Source organism: Dipteris shenzhenensis, chromosome 13 (assembly GCF_047967505.1).
Source record: "Dipteris shenzhenensis isolate YYH24624 ecotype China chromosome 13, Dip_SZ_1.0, whole genome shotgun sequence".
Lineage (NCBI taxonomy): Eukaryota > Viridiplantae > Streptophyta > Polypodiopsida > Gleicheniales > Dipteridaceae > Dipteris > Dipteris shenzhenensis.
Window position 1 is genome coordinate 28,857,538 of NC_141608.1, and position 18,446 is coordinate 28,875,983.

The following is an 18,446-nucleotide window of genomic DNA, read 5'->3' on the forward strand; positions in this document are numbered from 1 at the left end:
CAGTCATAACCTTCTCCCTCAAGGTAAGGACTCCACAGTGTGCGTGCAATTTGGCAAATTGCACGATCGTCGACTTACAAATTGCTGAATGCTCTCCTCGCTTCTTTGCCATGACTAGCTCATTCCCGCCTTCACGGGGCTCACCCGCATGCTCCTCGCCGATGCTCTTCTTGGCCCAAAAATGTGTTGGTGCCTGAGGCCAGGAATGCGTGCGATTCCTGTAGAGGTAGGAACCGCTGAATTGACCATGGAGCATAGAGGAAGTCAGTTCAGGAGGGAGAGAACTTCAGTTCAGGAGGGAGAGAACTTCAAGATGCGATAGGCATTCATAAGATATGCTGAGTTTGGAGGCAAAAGAGGCATAGGCAGAAGAGGATTGAAGGGATGGAGAACGAGACTCGTCAATCATAGCGAGCCAAGAACAGCTATGCAACGGTTTGATTGAAACGCAGAAGACGTGCAAGGAAATAGAGGTAGTTTCTTGTCAATATTGATATTTAAAATGGAAATTTAAATCATGGCACGTGGCTTAAGGAAAAGGAAGCATTTTGCTTCATCCCACAATGCTACCTGCCTAATGAAAGGGTTCTCCATTTCTCATTCTTCGTAGAATTTCCAGGTGTTGGTAAGTAGCATGGAGGATCCCTTATCTTATAGATGGAAATGCGTCCAATAAATTGCTACCCAGCTTGAGGAGCGTCTCAGGCATCCTCCCAGGTTATATTCATCTGTCCATATTGACTGCTGCTCGGAGATACTCCGAGTGCCTGCCACACAGCAGCGGATGCATCCACAATGTTGTTTTCGCAAGGAGGCTGGCCGGCGTGCTCTGCGTCGCAGCCATTCACGGAATCACATTCGTCTACCACAGTTGCTAGTGCTATATTACCGTTGCCATTGATCCAGGTCTGCTTACCACATCGGCTTCCGTTGTTATACCATCCCGTTGACAGAGCAACAATCATTTCCGTGTCCAGATGATAAGACATATCGCACTGGGATGCACCTCCTCCGCTTCCTCCCTGCTGAAAATCGTTCAGAGTGAGAACGGCCGGTGTGCTGCCGATCAGCTGTGGCGAACAAGAAGTTGCCAGGCACGTATTGGATTGACAGCAGCTTGGGTCATTTTGCGGCGTTGCGCTGCAAATGCCTCCTCCTTGTTGGCCGAAAGCGGTGCTCACAAACACGGAGGCAACAAGGCAGGACAGAGGAACCCGAGTTGCGGCCATATAAACGCTTCTGCAAAGAGCCATCCAAACAGGAAACAAAGAAAGCAGTAATATAAGCTCGCCATATAGTTGATGCCAATTCACAAAAGCACGGATCTAAACCCTGGTGATTTGTTCGAAGCCACCCACAAAAATGAAAGTGGACAGCGCATTCGCAGAGCCACGTGAACGGGAAAGGTTTTGAAGCAGCTGATGGCTCTACAGCTCGACAGGTTTAGTCAGCTAGGGGAGCTAAAAGCTGTGAGAGAGATCCACAGCAGTAAAACCAACCTGATTTAAAGGAAGCAGCAGCGTAACCCAGAAGTGTGGAGAGATGGACAGAATGAAGGAAGGCTTGGAAGGGACGAAAGATTTATAGAAAGGACGAAATGCTACGAAGAAGTACTGTAAAAAGTAGGCTGTCTGTTTCCTCGTGGGAATTTGCAGGCCGGCACTCGAAAAGTCAACTTGTATCCATTTGTATATGTTCATTGTTTTTTGTGTTCATTCATTTGGATCCCATTATGTCCCCCCTTCGAATCTATTGTTTTTGTATCCATTCGTTTGGATCTAGAATCCCCTCACATACAAAGGTACATGTATATTTGAGTCCACATTCAAACGATGCCAATACAAAGGGCACAAAGGAGTCACGACATACTAAAGAGTCTAGTAAAGAGAGGTCAGGACATACTAAAGAGTCTAGTAAAGAGAGACCTCTCTGCATGTCTAGCATTGTAAAGAGGAGGGTGGGCGTGAGTGTCTCTTCCTTCGCATACAAAAGCACATATATATTTGGAGTTCACATTCAATGCAACTTCACAATACGAAGACAAAGGGCATAAAGGACAAACTAAAGAGAGACGTCTGCATGTTTGGCACTGTAAAGAGGAGGGTGCTTGTGACTGTCTCTTCCATGAAGGTCGATTGCCTGACTCCTTCAAATTTCAATGCTAGTGTAACTACCTCCTGAATTGATTTAATAGGAGATAAAGTTGGGTCAAAGTTGTGGCATATGCCTTGGGGACAGCATCCAACTCTCTCATCACAAATTCAACTTCATGTGTTTTAAACCATAAGTTTCATAATTTTGGAGGCTTTTGAATAACAAAAAGACGTTTCATAGTCTTCGCTTTTTAAAATACACTAAATTTATATATTGACTAACGAGTTTATTCCTCACTTCTTAGTGTAAGCTTGCCTTGTCTCTAGTCCACCACACCTCCTTTCCAGTTTGTGTTTTATATATGATTCAAGTGGACTAAGTGATATAAGTGACTTAAGTGATTTAAGTGGACTAAGTGATTTAAGTGGACTAAGCGATTTAAGTCGACTAAGTGACTTAAGTGATTTAACTGGACTAGGTGATTTAAGTGGACTAGGTGATTTAAGTGACTTCAGTGATTTAAGTGGACTAAGTGATTTAAGTGATCTAAGTGAACTAAGTGGTATAAGTGATTTAAGTGGTTTTCAGTCGATTAGGTGGACTTGTAAAGTTAATGCAGAAATATTAAAATATATCGACATGAATTAGTGCACATAATAGCTAGATCAACCCTTGAGACTTAAAAATATAAACTTCGATTGTGCATATTCGATTATTCTTTTCGATGTTGCCTTCGATGTTGCCTTGAAAGTATTTGCAAGTCACAAGGTTGTCTCTAACTATTATGTATACCAAAATCATCCACAATCTCAATAATTACAACACAACATCGCTTGTAGCCCACAAGGTTCTAGCTTTCAAGTACAAAAGGAGACGAGATGGATACGAGCATATGCACTCTTCCATCGCTTGACATATTCTCCCATCCATCCCCTCGTATACAACATTATATCCCATATAATTAGAGCTTCATCCACCACTTCTATCACCTATCATATTCTTCTATCACTCTATATTGCATTCAACATAGGTACAATATTGTCTATATCTTTGACTTCATTGTTGTCACTGAGTAGCTCAAGCTCGTCTTCCTCTTCGCTGAATGCACCCTCAGCAAACTAATTTTGTAGTCAATTGTTGTCAGCAATTCTCGTTACAACGGCTTCCCTTGCTGCCCTAGCCGCAACATTGAATCCTTTCAACAATCATAGATTTCTAAAGCAAAATACTAAATCTGTAGCTCTTGATGGCTTTAAGTGATTGCGTCTTTTAGAATGAATAAAATCGTATGCACTCCAATTTCACTCACATGCACCCGATGATGCAATAACAGAGAGCACACGAGTTGCAACATGTTGCAACTCCAATGTCTCTCCACCATATTCTTTCCACGAAGTAGGCGCAAGAGTCATCTTAATAGCATCAAGATTCCAAGGATCTCCAAAAGAGCCTTCATGATTCATATACCTCACTCGTTGCTAGTAGGCCAATTTTCCTTGATCTCTCGAAAATAAGTTTTTACAAACCTCTCGAAAGTTACTTATGACTTCAAGATTCTATGATTGAGCATGCATTTGATATTGTGGATGTACTGCAAACGTAGCTCCATGCAAAGGGGTGTGCATTTGCTTCCATCTCTTATCGACCAAATATACCTCTTGTTGCTTCTCCCTAGGTGCAAAGCGCACAAATTCTTTAACTTGTCATATTGCTTCTGACATCTTCCAATACACTTTACCCATAACAAAGGCATCAGCGTCGACCATCCTCAATATTGTTACAAATGGCTCTACACCTTCTTTTATTCTTATGACATTTTTCTACAATAGAGATGATTGTACAGGATGCACACATTTAGAGCTTGGTATTGTGTACTACATCTTTTTCTCAAGCCAATTCGCCCATCATCTGCAACAGTCTCGACTAAAGCTTAACGCACTTTCAACAATCTAGCAAGAACTAGAAAAGAAGTGGCAAATCTATTTTGACAAAATTGCCTAAGTTGCTTCACAGAGTGCTCTTTGAATACTGCATGCAAGTATTGATGACTCTTTATAAAACTCAATATGGCGTTAGCATCTTGCAGTACTGGTTGCACAAATGGCAATTATCCAATATCCTTCAACAATGAGTTGAGAGTATGAGCGCCACATGGCACCCATGTTAGAGTGGGATACTTTGCCATGACCATCTCATGCACGGTCTTGTAATTCGATGCATTATCTATTACTAATGCAGTAACATTCTCACTGCCACCAACTTTACGAATTGCTCTTTCGTATATTTTTACAATATATGCTAAACTTTTTTCTTTTAGAGACATATCAATACTCTCCAAAAACATAATTCCCTTGGGAGTAATGCATATTACATTTATCAAGGGTCTAGCCTGCTTACTAGTCCATCCATCAAAAGCAAGAGTGCACCCATATGTAGGAATAAAGTCCAACATCGTTTTTTTCAAGCAATCTGCCACAGTTTGTTTAACTCTATCAAGATGATTCATATGCATTTTATTATAATCTGGCAAAATAAATCTTGGTCTAGCACATGATTTCAAGGCATTACGAAATGTGTCATCTCTCATGACATTGAATGGTATACCATTTTTAACAAATGCTTCTGTCCATCTTAAGTGCTCTTCATGCACTTGTTGTTGAAGAAATCCATCCTCCATAGAAGATTGTTGTCCCTTTTTTCTCTTCTTTACCTGACAGGCATTAGTCGCATCAAAACTCACCTGTGACCAGCTTGCTAGCATATCTACATCACCTTCATGATGGATACACTCCTCGTATTTATTAGTGCTTCTCCTTCAACCATCTCATCAACCTCATCGCTCACATCTTGTTGATTTGAACAATTTCTTATTAGGGTCAGATTAACCACTTTCACTAAATACGATTTGCATAACGGTAGAACATCAGATGGAGTGCATGTGCAAGCTCCAACGTCACTGCCTATTCCGAGAAAATATTGCGTGATGCGAGTTGAATCACCTGTGAACTTGTCTCCACAATATTTACATTACAAGAAAGAAGCCAATGCATATACTTTTCGTATCTCCGTCACGTATGACCAAATCTTGCCACGCACCATGCTTTTGAAGTTGCCAAAAACAAAATGCAAAAAAACTGATTTGAGCATACAATAGAAACATACTGCAATACACATTTTATAAAAAACAACACATATCCTTTGAAAAACACATTCAAGCATACAATATATTAATTGTCATTCAATCATGCTCTGTTGAAAGAATACAAAATATTCATTTAAAAGAAAGTGTAAGAATAAGTTATACTAACTTTTATATCTATTTTGCAGAAGTGGTTTACGAATTTACTACTCGCATCATTTTATCATTTTGACATGTATCAGACAGGTCCAATTTTATTCACTTATTATCAGTAGGTGGGGAGTAAGTTCCAGATGGTGGGCTTACTCCCCACCATGTGGTCTTGACCTCTAAGTTGGTGTGCCACACACGCATGAATTTTGATTAGTAAATGTATCTCACATACACAGCCACTTATTTCTTTACACAGACACACATGTATACTTCCCTAACTATGAATTATTATTAAATATGTACCCCCTGTGAAATCTCCCCGTTACACCCTCTTTTCAACCACCCCACACACCAAGCATACTAATCCTCCCATACCTCCTCTAATCCCTTCTCAACACATACACTCATTTGCTCCTTACTCCACTTGTGATTTAATTTTTTTTTGATTTTTTAAAGAATACATATGGTTGTCCATATTCCTAGGTAAAGTAATAACAAGCTAGGGAAAATAAGCATTACTTGTCTACCCAAATGTAGCTATGATATTCTTACACCTAGTTTGTTTTGATGGTGGTAGGTCAGTGGACCCTAACCTCAAAACTTTGGACTACCTAAGGATTCGACATAGTTTTTCAATATGTTTTCATCAAACTTAATATTATCACAAATTCTTAATTTTGGAGAAAATTTTGGCAAACCCTAGTTGTTGCATTTCTCAACTTAGATATCTCGAACATTTTTTCCTTATATGTTCCTCTTTTTTGGCTTTTTATCTAATTGATGGAATTACTTGTATGGATTAATTATTGATGGGACCTTTTAATCTAAACACATACACTTGCACACACACATGTATACTTCCCCAACTATCATTTATTCTTTTATGTACCCCCCTTGATCTCTTTTTAAACACCAAGCACACTAATCCTCCCATACCTCCACTAACCCCTTCTCAACCCATGCACTCATTCACTCCTTACTCCACTTGTGACTTAAACTTAACTTGTGACTTAAACTTTTTTTTAAAAATTATCTAAGAATCCATATGGTTTTCTGTATTCCTAGGTAAGGCGATAAAAAGCCGGGAAAATTAGGCATCATATGTCTACCCAAACATAACTATGATGTTACAACATCTAATTTGTTTGGATGGTAGTAGGTAAGTGGACCTTGACATCGGAACCTAGATTGCCAAAGGATTTGACATATATTTTGAGTATTATGTTTATCAAACTCAATATTGTTAAAAATTCTTAATTTTGGTGTAAATGTTAACAAACTCTAGTTGTTGTATGTTTTAGCTTTTCTTATATGTTCTCCCTTTTTTTTACTTTTTATCCAATTGATAAAATTAATTGTATAGCTCCATTATTGGTGGGACTTTTTAATCTAAACACACACTTTGATTTTCCAGGTCAGGTTGGTGCCATACAGTTAATTCACATCCATTGGATAATTCTTTGGCATGGATCATCCCTAATCATTTTAAGATCAGACTTATTTTTTACTAACTTTTATATCTATTTTGTAGTCTAAGTGGTTTATGCATTTACTATTGGCATCATTTTTTCATTTTGACACTTATCAGATAGATTTACTTTTATTCACTTATTATGAGTAGGTGGGGAGTAAGTTCCACATGGTGGCTTACTCCCCACCATGTGGTCTTAGCCTCTAGGTTGGGGATGGGCCACACACACACAATAATTTTAATTAGTAAATGTATCTCACAAACAAACACTTATTTCTTTACACACACACACACACACACACACACACACACACACACACACACACTCGCACATACACATGTATACTTTCTCAACTATCAATTATTCTTTTATGTACCCCCCCTGAAATCTCCCCTTTACACTCTCTTTTTAGCCATTGCACACACCAAGCACACTAATACTCCCATACCTCCACCAACCCCTTCTTAACCCATGCACTCATTCGCTCCTTACTCCACTTGTGACGTAAACTTTTTTTTAAAAAATTATCTAAGAATCCATATGGTTGTCTATATTCCTAGGTAAAGCAATAACAAGCCAAGAAAAATAGGCATTAACTGTCTACCCAAATGTAACTATGATGTTCTAACACCTAGTTTGTTTGGATGGTGGTGGCAAGTAAGTGGAACCTAACCTCATAATCTGTATTGTCTGAGGTTGTGTTTATCAAACTCAATATTATTAAAAATTATTAATTCTGGTGGGAAATTTTTGCAAACTCTAGTTGTTACATTTTTCAACTTAGATGTCTCAAATATTTTGTCGTTATATGTTTCCCTTTTTTTTACTTTTTATCCAAGTGGTGGAAATAATTGTATGCCTCAATTATTGATAGGAATTTTTAATCTAAACACACACTTTGATTTCCCAACTAGCCTTTGGTCGGGCTAGTGCCATACAATTAATTCACATTAATTGGATAATTCTTTAGCATGGATAATCCCTAGTCATTTTGTGATCCGCCTTATTTTTTATAAACTTTTATATCTATTTTGTAGTAGTGGTTTACACATCTACTAACTTTGATCTAAGTTGCCTTGCCTTGATCCATTCCATATCTCTCTCTCTTGGGGATGTTTTTATCAAAGCTATGCTTATATATTAATATAAAATCTTGGCAAAAATTTTCAAGCTCTTTTTTAAAGTTTCACAATATTGGTTGAATGTAGTACTTTTTTGTATATTTTCTTTGAAATTTGAAGGAAAAAATGTAAATCTTGGCAAAACTTTAAATTTTTTTGCATAAAAGTTTCAAATCTTGACGAATGTTTCAAACATTTATTTTTATTAGAACATAAAAACTTTCGATGCCAATATAAAGCTTTAGCTTCTTAACCAAACTAACTTGAAAAAATCTTCCATGCTCTCTCTCTCTCTCTCACACACACACACACACACACACACACACACACACACACACACACACACACACGCACGCAAAGAATTTCATGTTTAAGGAACCTTAGGAGATCACTCAAGAATAATGAAAATTTCGGCACTAGTTGCATATAAATTGGTCAATGCATGATCGCGTGTAGCCAATTGCAAAACTATCTTAGGGGAAGTTTTAGGGCCACGACACAACACGTTAGTGGGTGAGATTTTGAATTTGGGGTGGAGTCACGCTTCCGCCATAATTTTTCTTCCTTTGGAGAAGAAGAAGAAGAAGAAAGGGTGGGTGGAGGAGGAGCAATGGCTCTCCCCCTCTCCAAAAATCCCGACATGTGCAGGGGGCAGGGGGCTTGCTATGGCATGCGACCATTGTAGCCCCCCCTAAATGAGAAAAAAAACTATAAGCTTTATATAGTTTATAGCTTTTAGCCTTTGACTTATTTAACTCACTAGTGACATTTGCATTCCTGATACTTGGGTTCCAGACGAAAAAGAAAAAAATTTACCTCTTGGCTTTTCGTCTTTGCGTTGGTTGTTCACACACAACATGGGTACAATTATAACTTTTTGGAATTTTGAGAGCATGAATTTTCATGTTTTGTGTGCGTTCAAGCACAAAAAAGTTCCCAAAAATTCCTTTTAAAATTTAGAAAATCTCGAGTTTGAAGGCAAAGGATATTTTTATTGTTGGAAATGTCCAAGTTTAACGTTTGGCAAGAGCTGTGTCCATTTTGTAAGAGTAGAAGAGAAAGCTGAGAACATGAAACATAGGGTAACCAAACTTATAGATACCATTAGGGTAGAAGAAAACTGTGTGAGTTCCTCAACTTCGAACCAAAGAAGTCATAGTTTCTGACTTTCCAATATGCATATAAATGACAAGTAAACCCAATGGGAGATAAGTGAGCCACAAGTGAGATTGTTCACGAGTAGAATTACTTTAACTGCTTGCCTTGGAAATCAACAACATGCCCTTGGTGATCAAGGGAGAAAGCACCATTTTTCCACACAACGGCAAGAATAGCATGTGCAGTAATTTCACTTTTTCCATACATTGAAACAAATGGCTCTTCAAGCCCAAGAATTATATCTATATTTTTTTCATGAAGCAAGACACTTGTCTATTGCCCATCACATTGAGTAATCTTAGCCTACAAAGTTGCAGCCTGCAATATAGAGGTATAATCTGAGCAGGTCATGGCATAATTCTCTTAAACCTTTCCAGATACTCTTAGCATTCTTGCAATGAAGGCAAATTGAATCAATCCTCATAGTATTTATCTTTGATATCTGGAGTGTCCCAAAGATCTCGACATATATAACATTAGTAACATTTTGGAAGACTTGACGAAGCCACAATCTTCAAAGAATCAACAAATAAGAAATAGGAGGAGAATTCAAGAAGCATCTAAATTTCATATGTAGAAGACATTTGATAAGATCCTTCCAAAGCTTCAAGATCACTTTGTATTTAAAAAATAGTAGAGTATTAAACAACTCATGCTTCAAAATAATAGCACAATAAAAGCTTCCAACAAGAACTATGAAAGCACCAATAAAAAAAATCCACCACCTTTTTCCCATTGCCTAAGTTTGACACCGAATGCGTCAATTAGCTCAGACTCCTTATTAGTTGTAGGAATAGGAGTCAAAATTGTGCCATCAAGAATCAAAAGTGTATTGCTTCTTTGCTTCCATACACCTATCTTATGCGAGCATATGTTGCCGAGCCTTTTTCATGAAATTCGCCAACAATGTGATGATAATCCACGTAGTGTTCATGCATAAAAGACAATTGCAACAAAGAAACCATAGCATGCAATCAAAGGACAAAAAGGCTTGCAGTAACAAAAATTGAGCAAAGAGGAAAAGGTTATAACGGATGCCCCATTAATGGTGGGCAGAGGGCCGTCAACGATTATCAGCTACTCAAGCATTTACCAGCTACCTTAGAGATTACAAAAATGCTCATGACAGTAACCAATTATCGCAAGATTTCTCAAGGGAGAAAAGTTTTCCGGCAAACTGATACTCTTCTCATGAAAGAAGCAGATATTGCATGGAAACACATCACATATGACTATCATTGTTGTGGCATCACCTTGTTGAGAAAAAGGAGATGTTGCACATTATTTGGATTCTTTGCCTTGTTATCAAAGTCTAAAAAATGACAAGTGTCACGGTTTGCTTAGCAAGACGATCACTCAGATTAGCTTTTAAGAAGCTTTGGGCAAGGGCACATGATATGTGCCATACTTAACTAAAACCTTCCCCTCAAAGGAAATCTAAGGCAGTTCTTAGACAAATATTTAGTTTCATCACTCTCTTGAATCCAAACTATGCACTAATTCTCCTGAAGCCTGATCACTTTAGAGATGTTTTCTTGAGCGTGATTGGGAAAGTACTCGGTGCCTTAAGAGCAAAGACAATCTTCTTGTAATCAAATCCATCTATTGTTTAGGTATTTGAAATAAATTTTCCTTTCTTTCCTTTTGGTCGTTTGACCGCTTTGGTGTAGTTTTAACCCTAGCAATGTTTCTCTTAATGTCTGGCTTTTCAGTCTGGTTCTCTTAAATCTTGATGACATCAAGTGGTTCTTGTAGTCCTTTGTCCTTATTAGCCAAGTACTCTTGAATTTCCTCTTTTGTATATCCTGCCTTCAATAACACGTTCATCTGCTCTTTATTTTTTGACTCCTACAAGGTTTTCCTCTCGTTCTCTACCTCCTCTTCAAAGAATTTTGGAATGCACTGTCGAGGTCTCGGAACAGTGGGAATTTGAACAAACAATGCAAACAAAATCGAACACAATGTGTTGTGCTAGGCACTTCTCCTCTTGTCCTTGTTTCCAAACTTTTCTCTCTAAAAATCTATGCCCAGTTCACCCGATGGCCTGTTTCGGCATAATGCATCAATGCATAATTATTTGGGGAGAAATAATCATGCTTTGTCAAAAGCAGAACCCTCTATAGAAACCAAAGGCATTGCTCCTTGCGCTGCTCTCCCTGTGCATTTTCTACTAGAAAATAACCCTTTGAGGGTTCGAACTCGTGGTCCAAATCCTTTCATCATAATCTTGTCTGCATATCTATTTGGAGGTTTCATCGAGGCTTCTAGATCCCACGGCAACTAGAACACCTTGGAAATTAACTCTGGAGTGATTTGCATTTCTGGTGTCAAATTCCCTTCTGTGCTTTGAAGATGGTGAAACTATTCTTTCTCTTCCATATTCATGCCCCATGGAAGCTTGTGGTATGCATGTAGTTGATGTTGCACAACTAGATTGCATTTTGAACCATCTCATTATCTAAACTAAATTTGAAATCCAGAAAGTGAGTTGGAGTATCTAAAGACAGTCTCTTACTGCTCACAAGTGATTCCATGGTTTGTTCTTCTTCTTGCTTGATCATTTTCTTAGGGGCTTGACTTCTCAATGACCATCACGTCACCCATGTGACTCTGAGCTTCTTCACGCTTGGATCGAATCCTATTACGACTACTCTCAGGCTTGTTGAGCTACTTCTAGCTTTCTCCTCAAAAGGGTCTTCTTCATGTTTAGGAAGATTACATAATGTGCCTTGCATGCTTGGCAGCTGAACTACTAAGAAACCCTATGTATCACATGCATTAAAGGGGTTAAATACCCCTTGACTAAAATTTCCCCCCAATAAAAACACCTCTCTTTACTTATGAACTAAGTGATTTTTTGCTAAAGTTGAATTAAAAAACCCCTCTTGGTATTGTAATCTTGTTAAATTTTTTCAAAAAGTCCAATTAAAATACCCCTCCTTTTGCATACACATGGTACACTAAAATTTTGTAATGTGAACCCCTCGACCCCACATGCTAAGTAAGTTGGAGTAGATTCTAATGCAATTGATAGAAATGAGGAATATAGACTTGCATTGAAGGATGAAATCATAGAGATTGTAAATCTTTACACAATGGGAATACAAAGTTTTGAAAGCTAACCTCCACATGTGCAAACCCTCATTGTCACCATTAAGAAAACTGATGGCCACTTTTATAATCTTGAGATATTAGACTACCACATCCAGAATGTCAAACTCATTCTGATTTTCACCAAATCCAAACCATTAGACTCAACTCTAACAAAAACTGATTTGTCGAATCGATTTTGAGCCGATCCGACTATTTTTAACCCATTAGACCTATTTTGTAGACTGAGAAAAGGCTTGAGTTAGAATCCATTCACGGGTTTGGGCAGGATAATACCATGCATTTCCCTTATCCAAAACGTTCCCTGACCCATATGCTCAATGATTTTAAAGGGCCCATCATACCTCAACTTTAGTTTGCCGTTTAGGACTTGGTTGGCTGGAGTGAACTAAAGGTTGCCGAAAGCCTCATGGATTTGCTTTTCCCTGAGAATTTTTCCAACTTGGAGCCGAACATCAAAACCCAATTCCCTTCTTTAAACAACCTGTATTTTATGTTCGTGTTCATCCATGCCTGCCTTCATGACTGAATTATTTGTGTTGCAGTATACCAACTCAGGGGGTGCACTACTAAGAAACCCTATATGAATGAGTAGAGATGCAAGAGTAACTATTGCTTTGGAATGCACAAGTTGCACCCAAAAAGGGAGTATTCAAACAAGGTTATTTGTGGGGGTAATCTCTAGCCACGTTAACCCATAGGCGAGAGAGGGAAGGGGAGGAGGGGAAAATATTACAGTCATTGATTTTTCCATTGATAGATTTCTAATGCATCTGTGGGATACGATATCATCCAAGAATCTTATCACATGCGTTCAATGGGTATTAAAAAAACCCCTTAGCTAAAATTTTATTCCCAATAAAAACATCCTTCTTTACTCATGATCTAAATGAATTTTTAGTAAAGTTAAATTAAAAAACCCCTCCTATTATTGTAATTCTATTAAAGTTTTTCAAAAAAATGAATTAAAAAACCACTCATTTTATTGTAATTAAAAAAAAACCCCTCTTGCTATTGTAATTCTATTAAAATTTCTCAAAATTTTGAATTAAAATACCCCTCCTTTTGAATGCACGTGGTACACTAAAATTCTCTGAGGTGAACCCCCTGAGTATACCAACTTTTCAACCGATCTTCTTTGAGATGTGTGGGTTTCTCTAACTTTATTGTATTGCCCAAGGAGTTATCCCTGAGTGCTTGTGCCTCTACCCACTTGGTGCAGTAATCTGTTTTGTGACCAAAATGTACAAATTCCTTGTGATCTGTGCTATCGTCTTTATCAAACTTACGAAATCTAATCCCCATTTCTAAAGTGGATTGAGTGGGAGGACGAAATTTAGAGGTAACCAGTCCATGTTAATAGGTTGTCCATCTCTTTGCAAATGCCAACACTTGGCCATGAGAATCCTTGAGCACCATTGGCCGCCAAAGCCTGCCCTAAAGAAAATTTTATCGGTGATCTCGCTGGAAAAGTGTTTGCCTGCCATCCCTTGATGAGCTTCTTGTAATATTGTATGCTACTTGAATGTTCTGGGACACAACACCACATGACTTGGTCAATTATGCACCTCTACAATGTGCATGCAATAACCATAAATGGTTTTCTCCTTAGTGCCAATCGGCATCGTTGATCCTTTGTAAATGTCTCTGGCCACAGACCCCGTTTAGAGGAATTGTAACATCTGGTCATACCAGTCTATTGTCCTCATCACCTGTACTACAAATAATGCAACATTTGGTAAATAATATGGGATGCCTTCACCCAAAATTTCCCCTATTTCCAATCTACTCAGGTAATCTGCCACCAAGTGTTGTCTTCTTGTGTATGTACCACTCGGTATTGGAACTCTTGTAACAACAATATCCATTGAGCTCGCCTTGGGGGGGGGGGCATGTGCATGTGTAGATTAAGATCATGCTGAAATTGTGTGTGTGTATGTGTGTGTGTGTGTGTGTGTGTGTGTGTGTGTACCCACCCTGTCCCAGGGAGACACCATATGATGGGGGTAGGACACCCATCATATGGTATCCTGCCCGCCACCAAGAGGTGTTAGTAGGGAAGAGGTATTGATTCTACAACCAGGAAAGTTATTCTCAGATAAGAATTTAATAATTAGACTTTCAATCTTTTGTCGCAGAAAGCCAATGTCACCAAATAGTTTTATGAGTTTAGTTGAATCCAGCCAAGCCACATCATGGTTGGATGTAGCATATATGATGGGGACAACCTGAGATAGTAGCAGACCCATTGATATTCGAAGTAGGTTTTAAGGAAATGACGTTAAGAGGATAAATCCACCAGGGGCTATTGTGTGATCTATCTTGAGATGGATCAAGGCACCTCAAAATAAAGTTATTATTGCAAAAGTTAAGATCATCTATGTATCTAAAAGGGTATAAAAATTCTTCTACCACATTCAACAGATTAAGGCACATAAGTCTCTTAACAAAAGAAATCTCGAATTTGAGAAGATATAAGTTGCACCATGAGGTTGAACTCAAGTACTCCATGGGTATTCCAAGTATTTATTTAGCAATGTTCTTTCCAGTTTTCACAAAAGCATAAGTCAAAACATAGAGATTTAGTTCTGAAAAAATTTTAAATGAAATCTTGGGTTTTTAAATCTTAGTAAGCCCCAGCATACAATTATGTATTCTAAAACTCGAATAACCTTTTTTCTTGAGTAAGTCCAAGTACCTCCTAAACCCCATTCTACTTCTCAAATTCCATCCACGTCGAGCACCACCTCTGTTGACCCCGCAACAATGATATGGTTTCTTGCTCCCCTTCTTGTCGATGGAGAACAATACCTCTTTCTCCATGACATAGAGGTTATGTTTGGTCTCCAAGAAGATGAAGCTCTTGGTATCCTGTGTGGATACGAGGTGGACATGACTATGCAAGAACCTGGGTTTTTGGGAGAAAATGATTCAATAGAAGAGGTTCTTGCTTTAACACTGGCCCAAATCAAAGATGCAGAGACATCAATCTACTCCGACCTACCTGATGTTCCAGAAGAAGCCTCCACATCTCACTCTAGATAGCAGGAGGCCTCTGGATCCATCCTCATTGACAAAGAGGAAGGGATTGAGCATGATGACTCCATAACTTGGTAAGAAACTATGAGCTTTGAATTTCTTCTCTCTTGGTATACTTTTTCTTTAATGGAATTCTAATGTGATGTTGGACTATTGCAGGAGGCATTTGAGGTCGACCTATTCCCATCTTGGCAACGCCTTGTTCACAGTATCTTCGGTCGAGATCACTCACTGGCACATTACCTTGGCCAAGCAAAAGGGTGCTTTGTGGTTATCCACAAAAAGTTTTCTCCACATGGCACTGATGACCTCCTAAAGTGCAAGGCCTTGTCAAGAGTGATTGGTCATGTTGACATCAATCGCAATGCTGACAAGGTCATTTTGGTGAACCGCATGGCTGCCCTCAATGCCTTTGGAACCAATTTTCAAGGTATGGCATTGACGGTAGCAGCCATGTCCCTGGCTAGCAATGACAATAGCGTTGACTCTCTATTGACTAGGTTTAGAGCTAGGAGTGTATTTGGGAATTCAAAGCCCGATGTTCTCAGTGTTTTAGAGAAGAGAGAAAGGCTATGAAGCCTTATTGTATAGAAATTTTATTTTATATGAATACAGCTATACTTTTTATACAGTGCCCTATTTTGTGTTCTTTTACAAAATTTATTTTATACTGTCATTGTATTTTGTAACTTTAATTGTTGTTGGCATTAATATTTTCATTCACTATTCTATTCAAAAGCATGCGATCAGATAAATATTTGCGCTATATTTCTGAGCAATCCAGTAAGAATCTCATCGCGTGGTAGAAGGAAAATGTGTTTGACATCGTGCGGGGAGCCCAAAAATGGTAAAACCCCTTGGTCAAATAGGCCCCATACACGCCATAGTGGGTTTTACCACTTTCGCCGCGCGATGCCGAACACATTTGCCTTCTGTCGCATGGTGAAAAAACATCATTTTACCACTCAAATTCACACTGAGCTTGCATAAACTGATGGAAAGCATCACGTAACATGTATAATAACATGGGAACAGTAATAGAACATAAAGATATCTTTTATTCATTGGCCTCAAAGGGTAGAGATTTACAAAATGATTCAGGTTACACCAAATGAACCTAAACAACATCTAGGGCCTAAGGGAGGGATCGGAGCGGATGCGCTTGGTGAGTGCAAGGTCCTTGTCCATCACTGTTACTCTTTTGGCATGGATAGCACATAAGTTCGCATTTTCAAACAGACCTACTGTCGATGCAAATAAAGCAAAATCCCAAATGCTAGTGCCTCAAGAGAGAATCACACCAAATACCAGGTGCACCCAAATGTGTATGCCACAATAGACTGAAATATCACAAAAACTCAAAGCTCAAAGCATCTGACTCATGTGCATATACTATGCATCCATATGAGCAAATCTGGCCCAAAAGAAAATGCCAATTGCAATGGTAATCCAAAATGCCAATAAGTGCCAAATGACTCAAGCATAAACACCATCCACTGGCACATGCATTAATAATATCTCATCCAAGAGAGCATAGCACTATCAGTGCATCACCTGCAATGTGTCAAAGCTATCCCTCAGCATAAAATAGCATCCATGTGCAAAGCGTTGATAAAAATAGCATCCCACAAGGCAATTTGGGCCTATCAGCACATCTAATAAGGACCGCAATGCATCCAAATGGCCTATAAATCATCCACTGCAACCCAATGCACACCACGAATGAGCGCACACTGCTCAAACTGCAACCAGAGTGATTTGCATAAGGTATGCTCAAGAAATCATAGTCCCACGGTAATGACTACTACTGAAAATAGAACCTGAGATGCCTCAAAACATGGGCGCCATTGCATAATCGGACTCAGTAAGAAAATATGCAAATATCTCTCTTTTGTTGGAACTCCAAAATCCCAACCGATGAGTGAGAAATGGGAGTCAACACTTATCCACTGCCATGTGGCATAAATCTAAGGTTTTAAAACCTTAGAATGAAAAATGCATAACAGAGAGACGAAATCGAATACACAGAGATCTATAACTATGAAAATCCTCCATCGAATTGCGCAAGAACTGACAGGTAGGGGTTTTTGGGCGTCCGGAATGCAATGGGACAGATGGTTTTGGAAACTGTGGTCTCAATCACTGGGTCCAACACACGGACTGAAAAACGTTTTTGGAAACAGAGCTATTTGTAAACTCCACCGGAGTGCGAATGATGAGCAACATAGAAGTTTTAGAACCTCCTAAGTCCACCGGAACTGACAGATTTGCAAATGGTTGCTCCAAACTTGAGTTCGAACACCTAGGCAAAAAACGCAAAAACTGACACAGTGAGTCAAAAATCCAATGAAATGATCCCAGATTCAAGAATGAATGTGTTTCCAAGCTCCTGAAGTGAAGTGGATACCAAAAGCAAGCAATAGTTGCCTCTACAAGTCAATACGGAGTCTCTATCATCGAATGGAACAGGGAAAAGCTCAAAAAACGACTTTTTCTTTGAAAACACTTAACAGGCTCTCAAAACCACTTTGCAAAACCAAAGTGACTTTTCCAAAGGTTCCTCCAAGGTCTCTACACACTCGGATGCAAGTAAAGTCACCCACAAAGCTTCCCACAGAGCTTCTCCTTCCTTCCACAGACCTGCTGAGCTTCAAGCATTCACGCATGCTCAGCTAGATCACCCGGGCTCTGATACCAATTGAGAGTGCTCTCAACGGAAGCAAGAACGGAAGAAGGAGAGAGAGAGATAGAGAGCCACACAAGCTTTGGTGGGTGCAGAACCAGCCTAATCTTCTTTTTCATTTATTTATATGTGTGTTTGAGTATTGTACATAACTGGGGTAAAGGCACAGTGACCTTTAACCCCCACAGCCTTGTATTCTTGAAGTATACTGCCTTTGCTCTGTAGTTTGATTTCTCCATTCCTTGAGTATTCCAAATGGACAGAGGGCCCCATTGCTCCACAAACCATGGTGCATGTGCGTAAAGAATATGCTGTAAAGAAAAACATTGTATTAGAAACATAAACTGACTCAAGTTTAAAGCACAAAATTTCAACCTAAGGAGGATTACCATGTAATGTGTAATATGTGGCTCCCCCCATGCTTCTACCATCAATGATATGAATTCTCCCAATGCTGTCCTAAATCTCTCATAATA

General features: G+C 38.9%; 1 protein-coding gene across 1 annotated transcript; it reads right to left on the bottom strand.

Moving 5' to 3' along the window:
* Positions 1-701: 701 nt before the first annotated feature.
* Positions 702-1,229, bottom strand: LOC147895255 (putative ripening-related protein 1). The gene has a single exon (XM_087383437.1). It carries the CDS (start codon positions 1,227-1,229, stop codon positions 702-704), a length of 528 nt encoding a protein of 175 aa, XP_087239563.1.
* Positions 1,230-18,446: the final 17,217 nt, after the last annotated feature.

Bases quoted from the DNA above. Each gene is read 5' to 3' on its own strand.
- LOC147895255 (XM_087383437.1), bottom strand. From the start codon at position 1,229: ATGGCCGCAACTCGGGTTCCTCTGTCCTGCCTTGTTGCCTCCGTGTTT.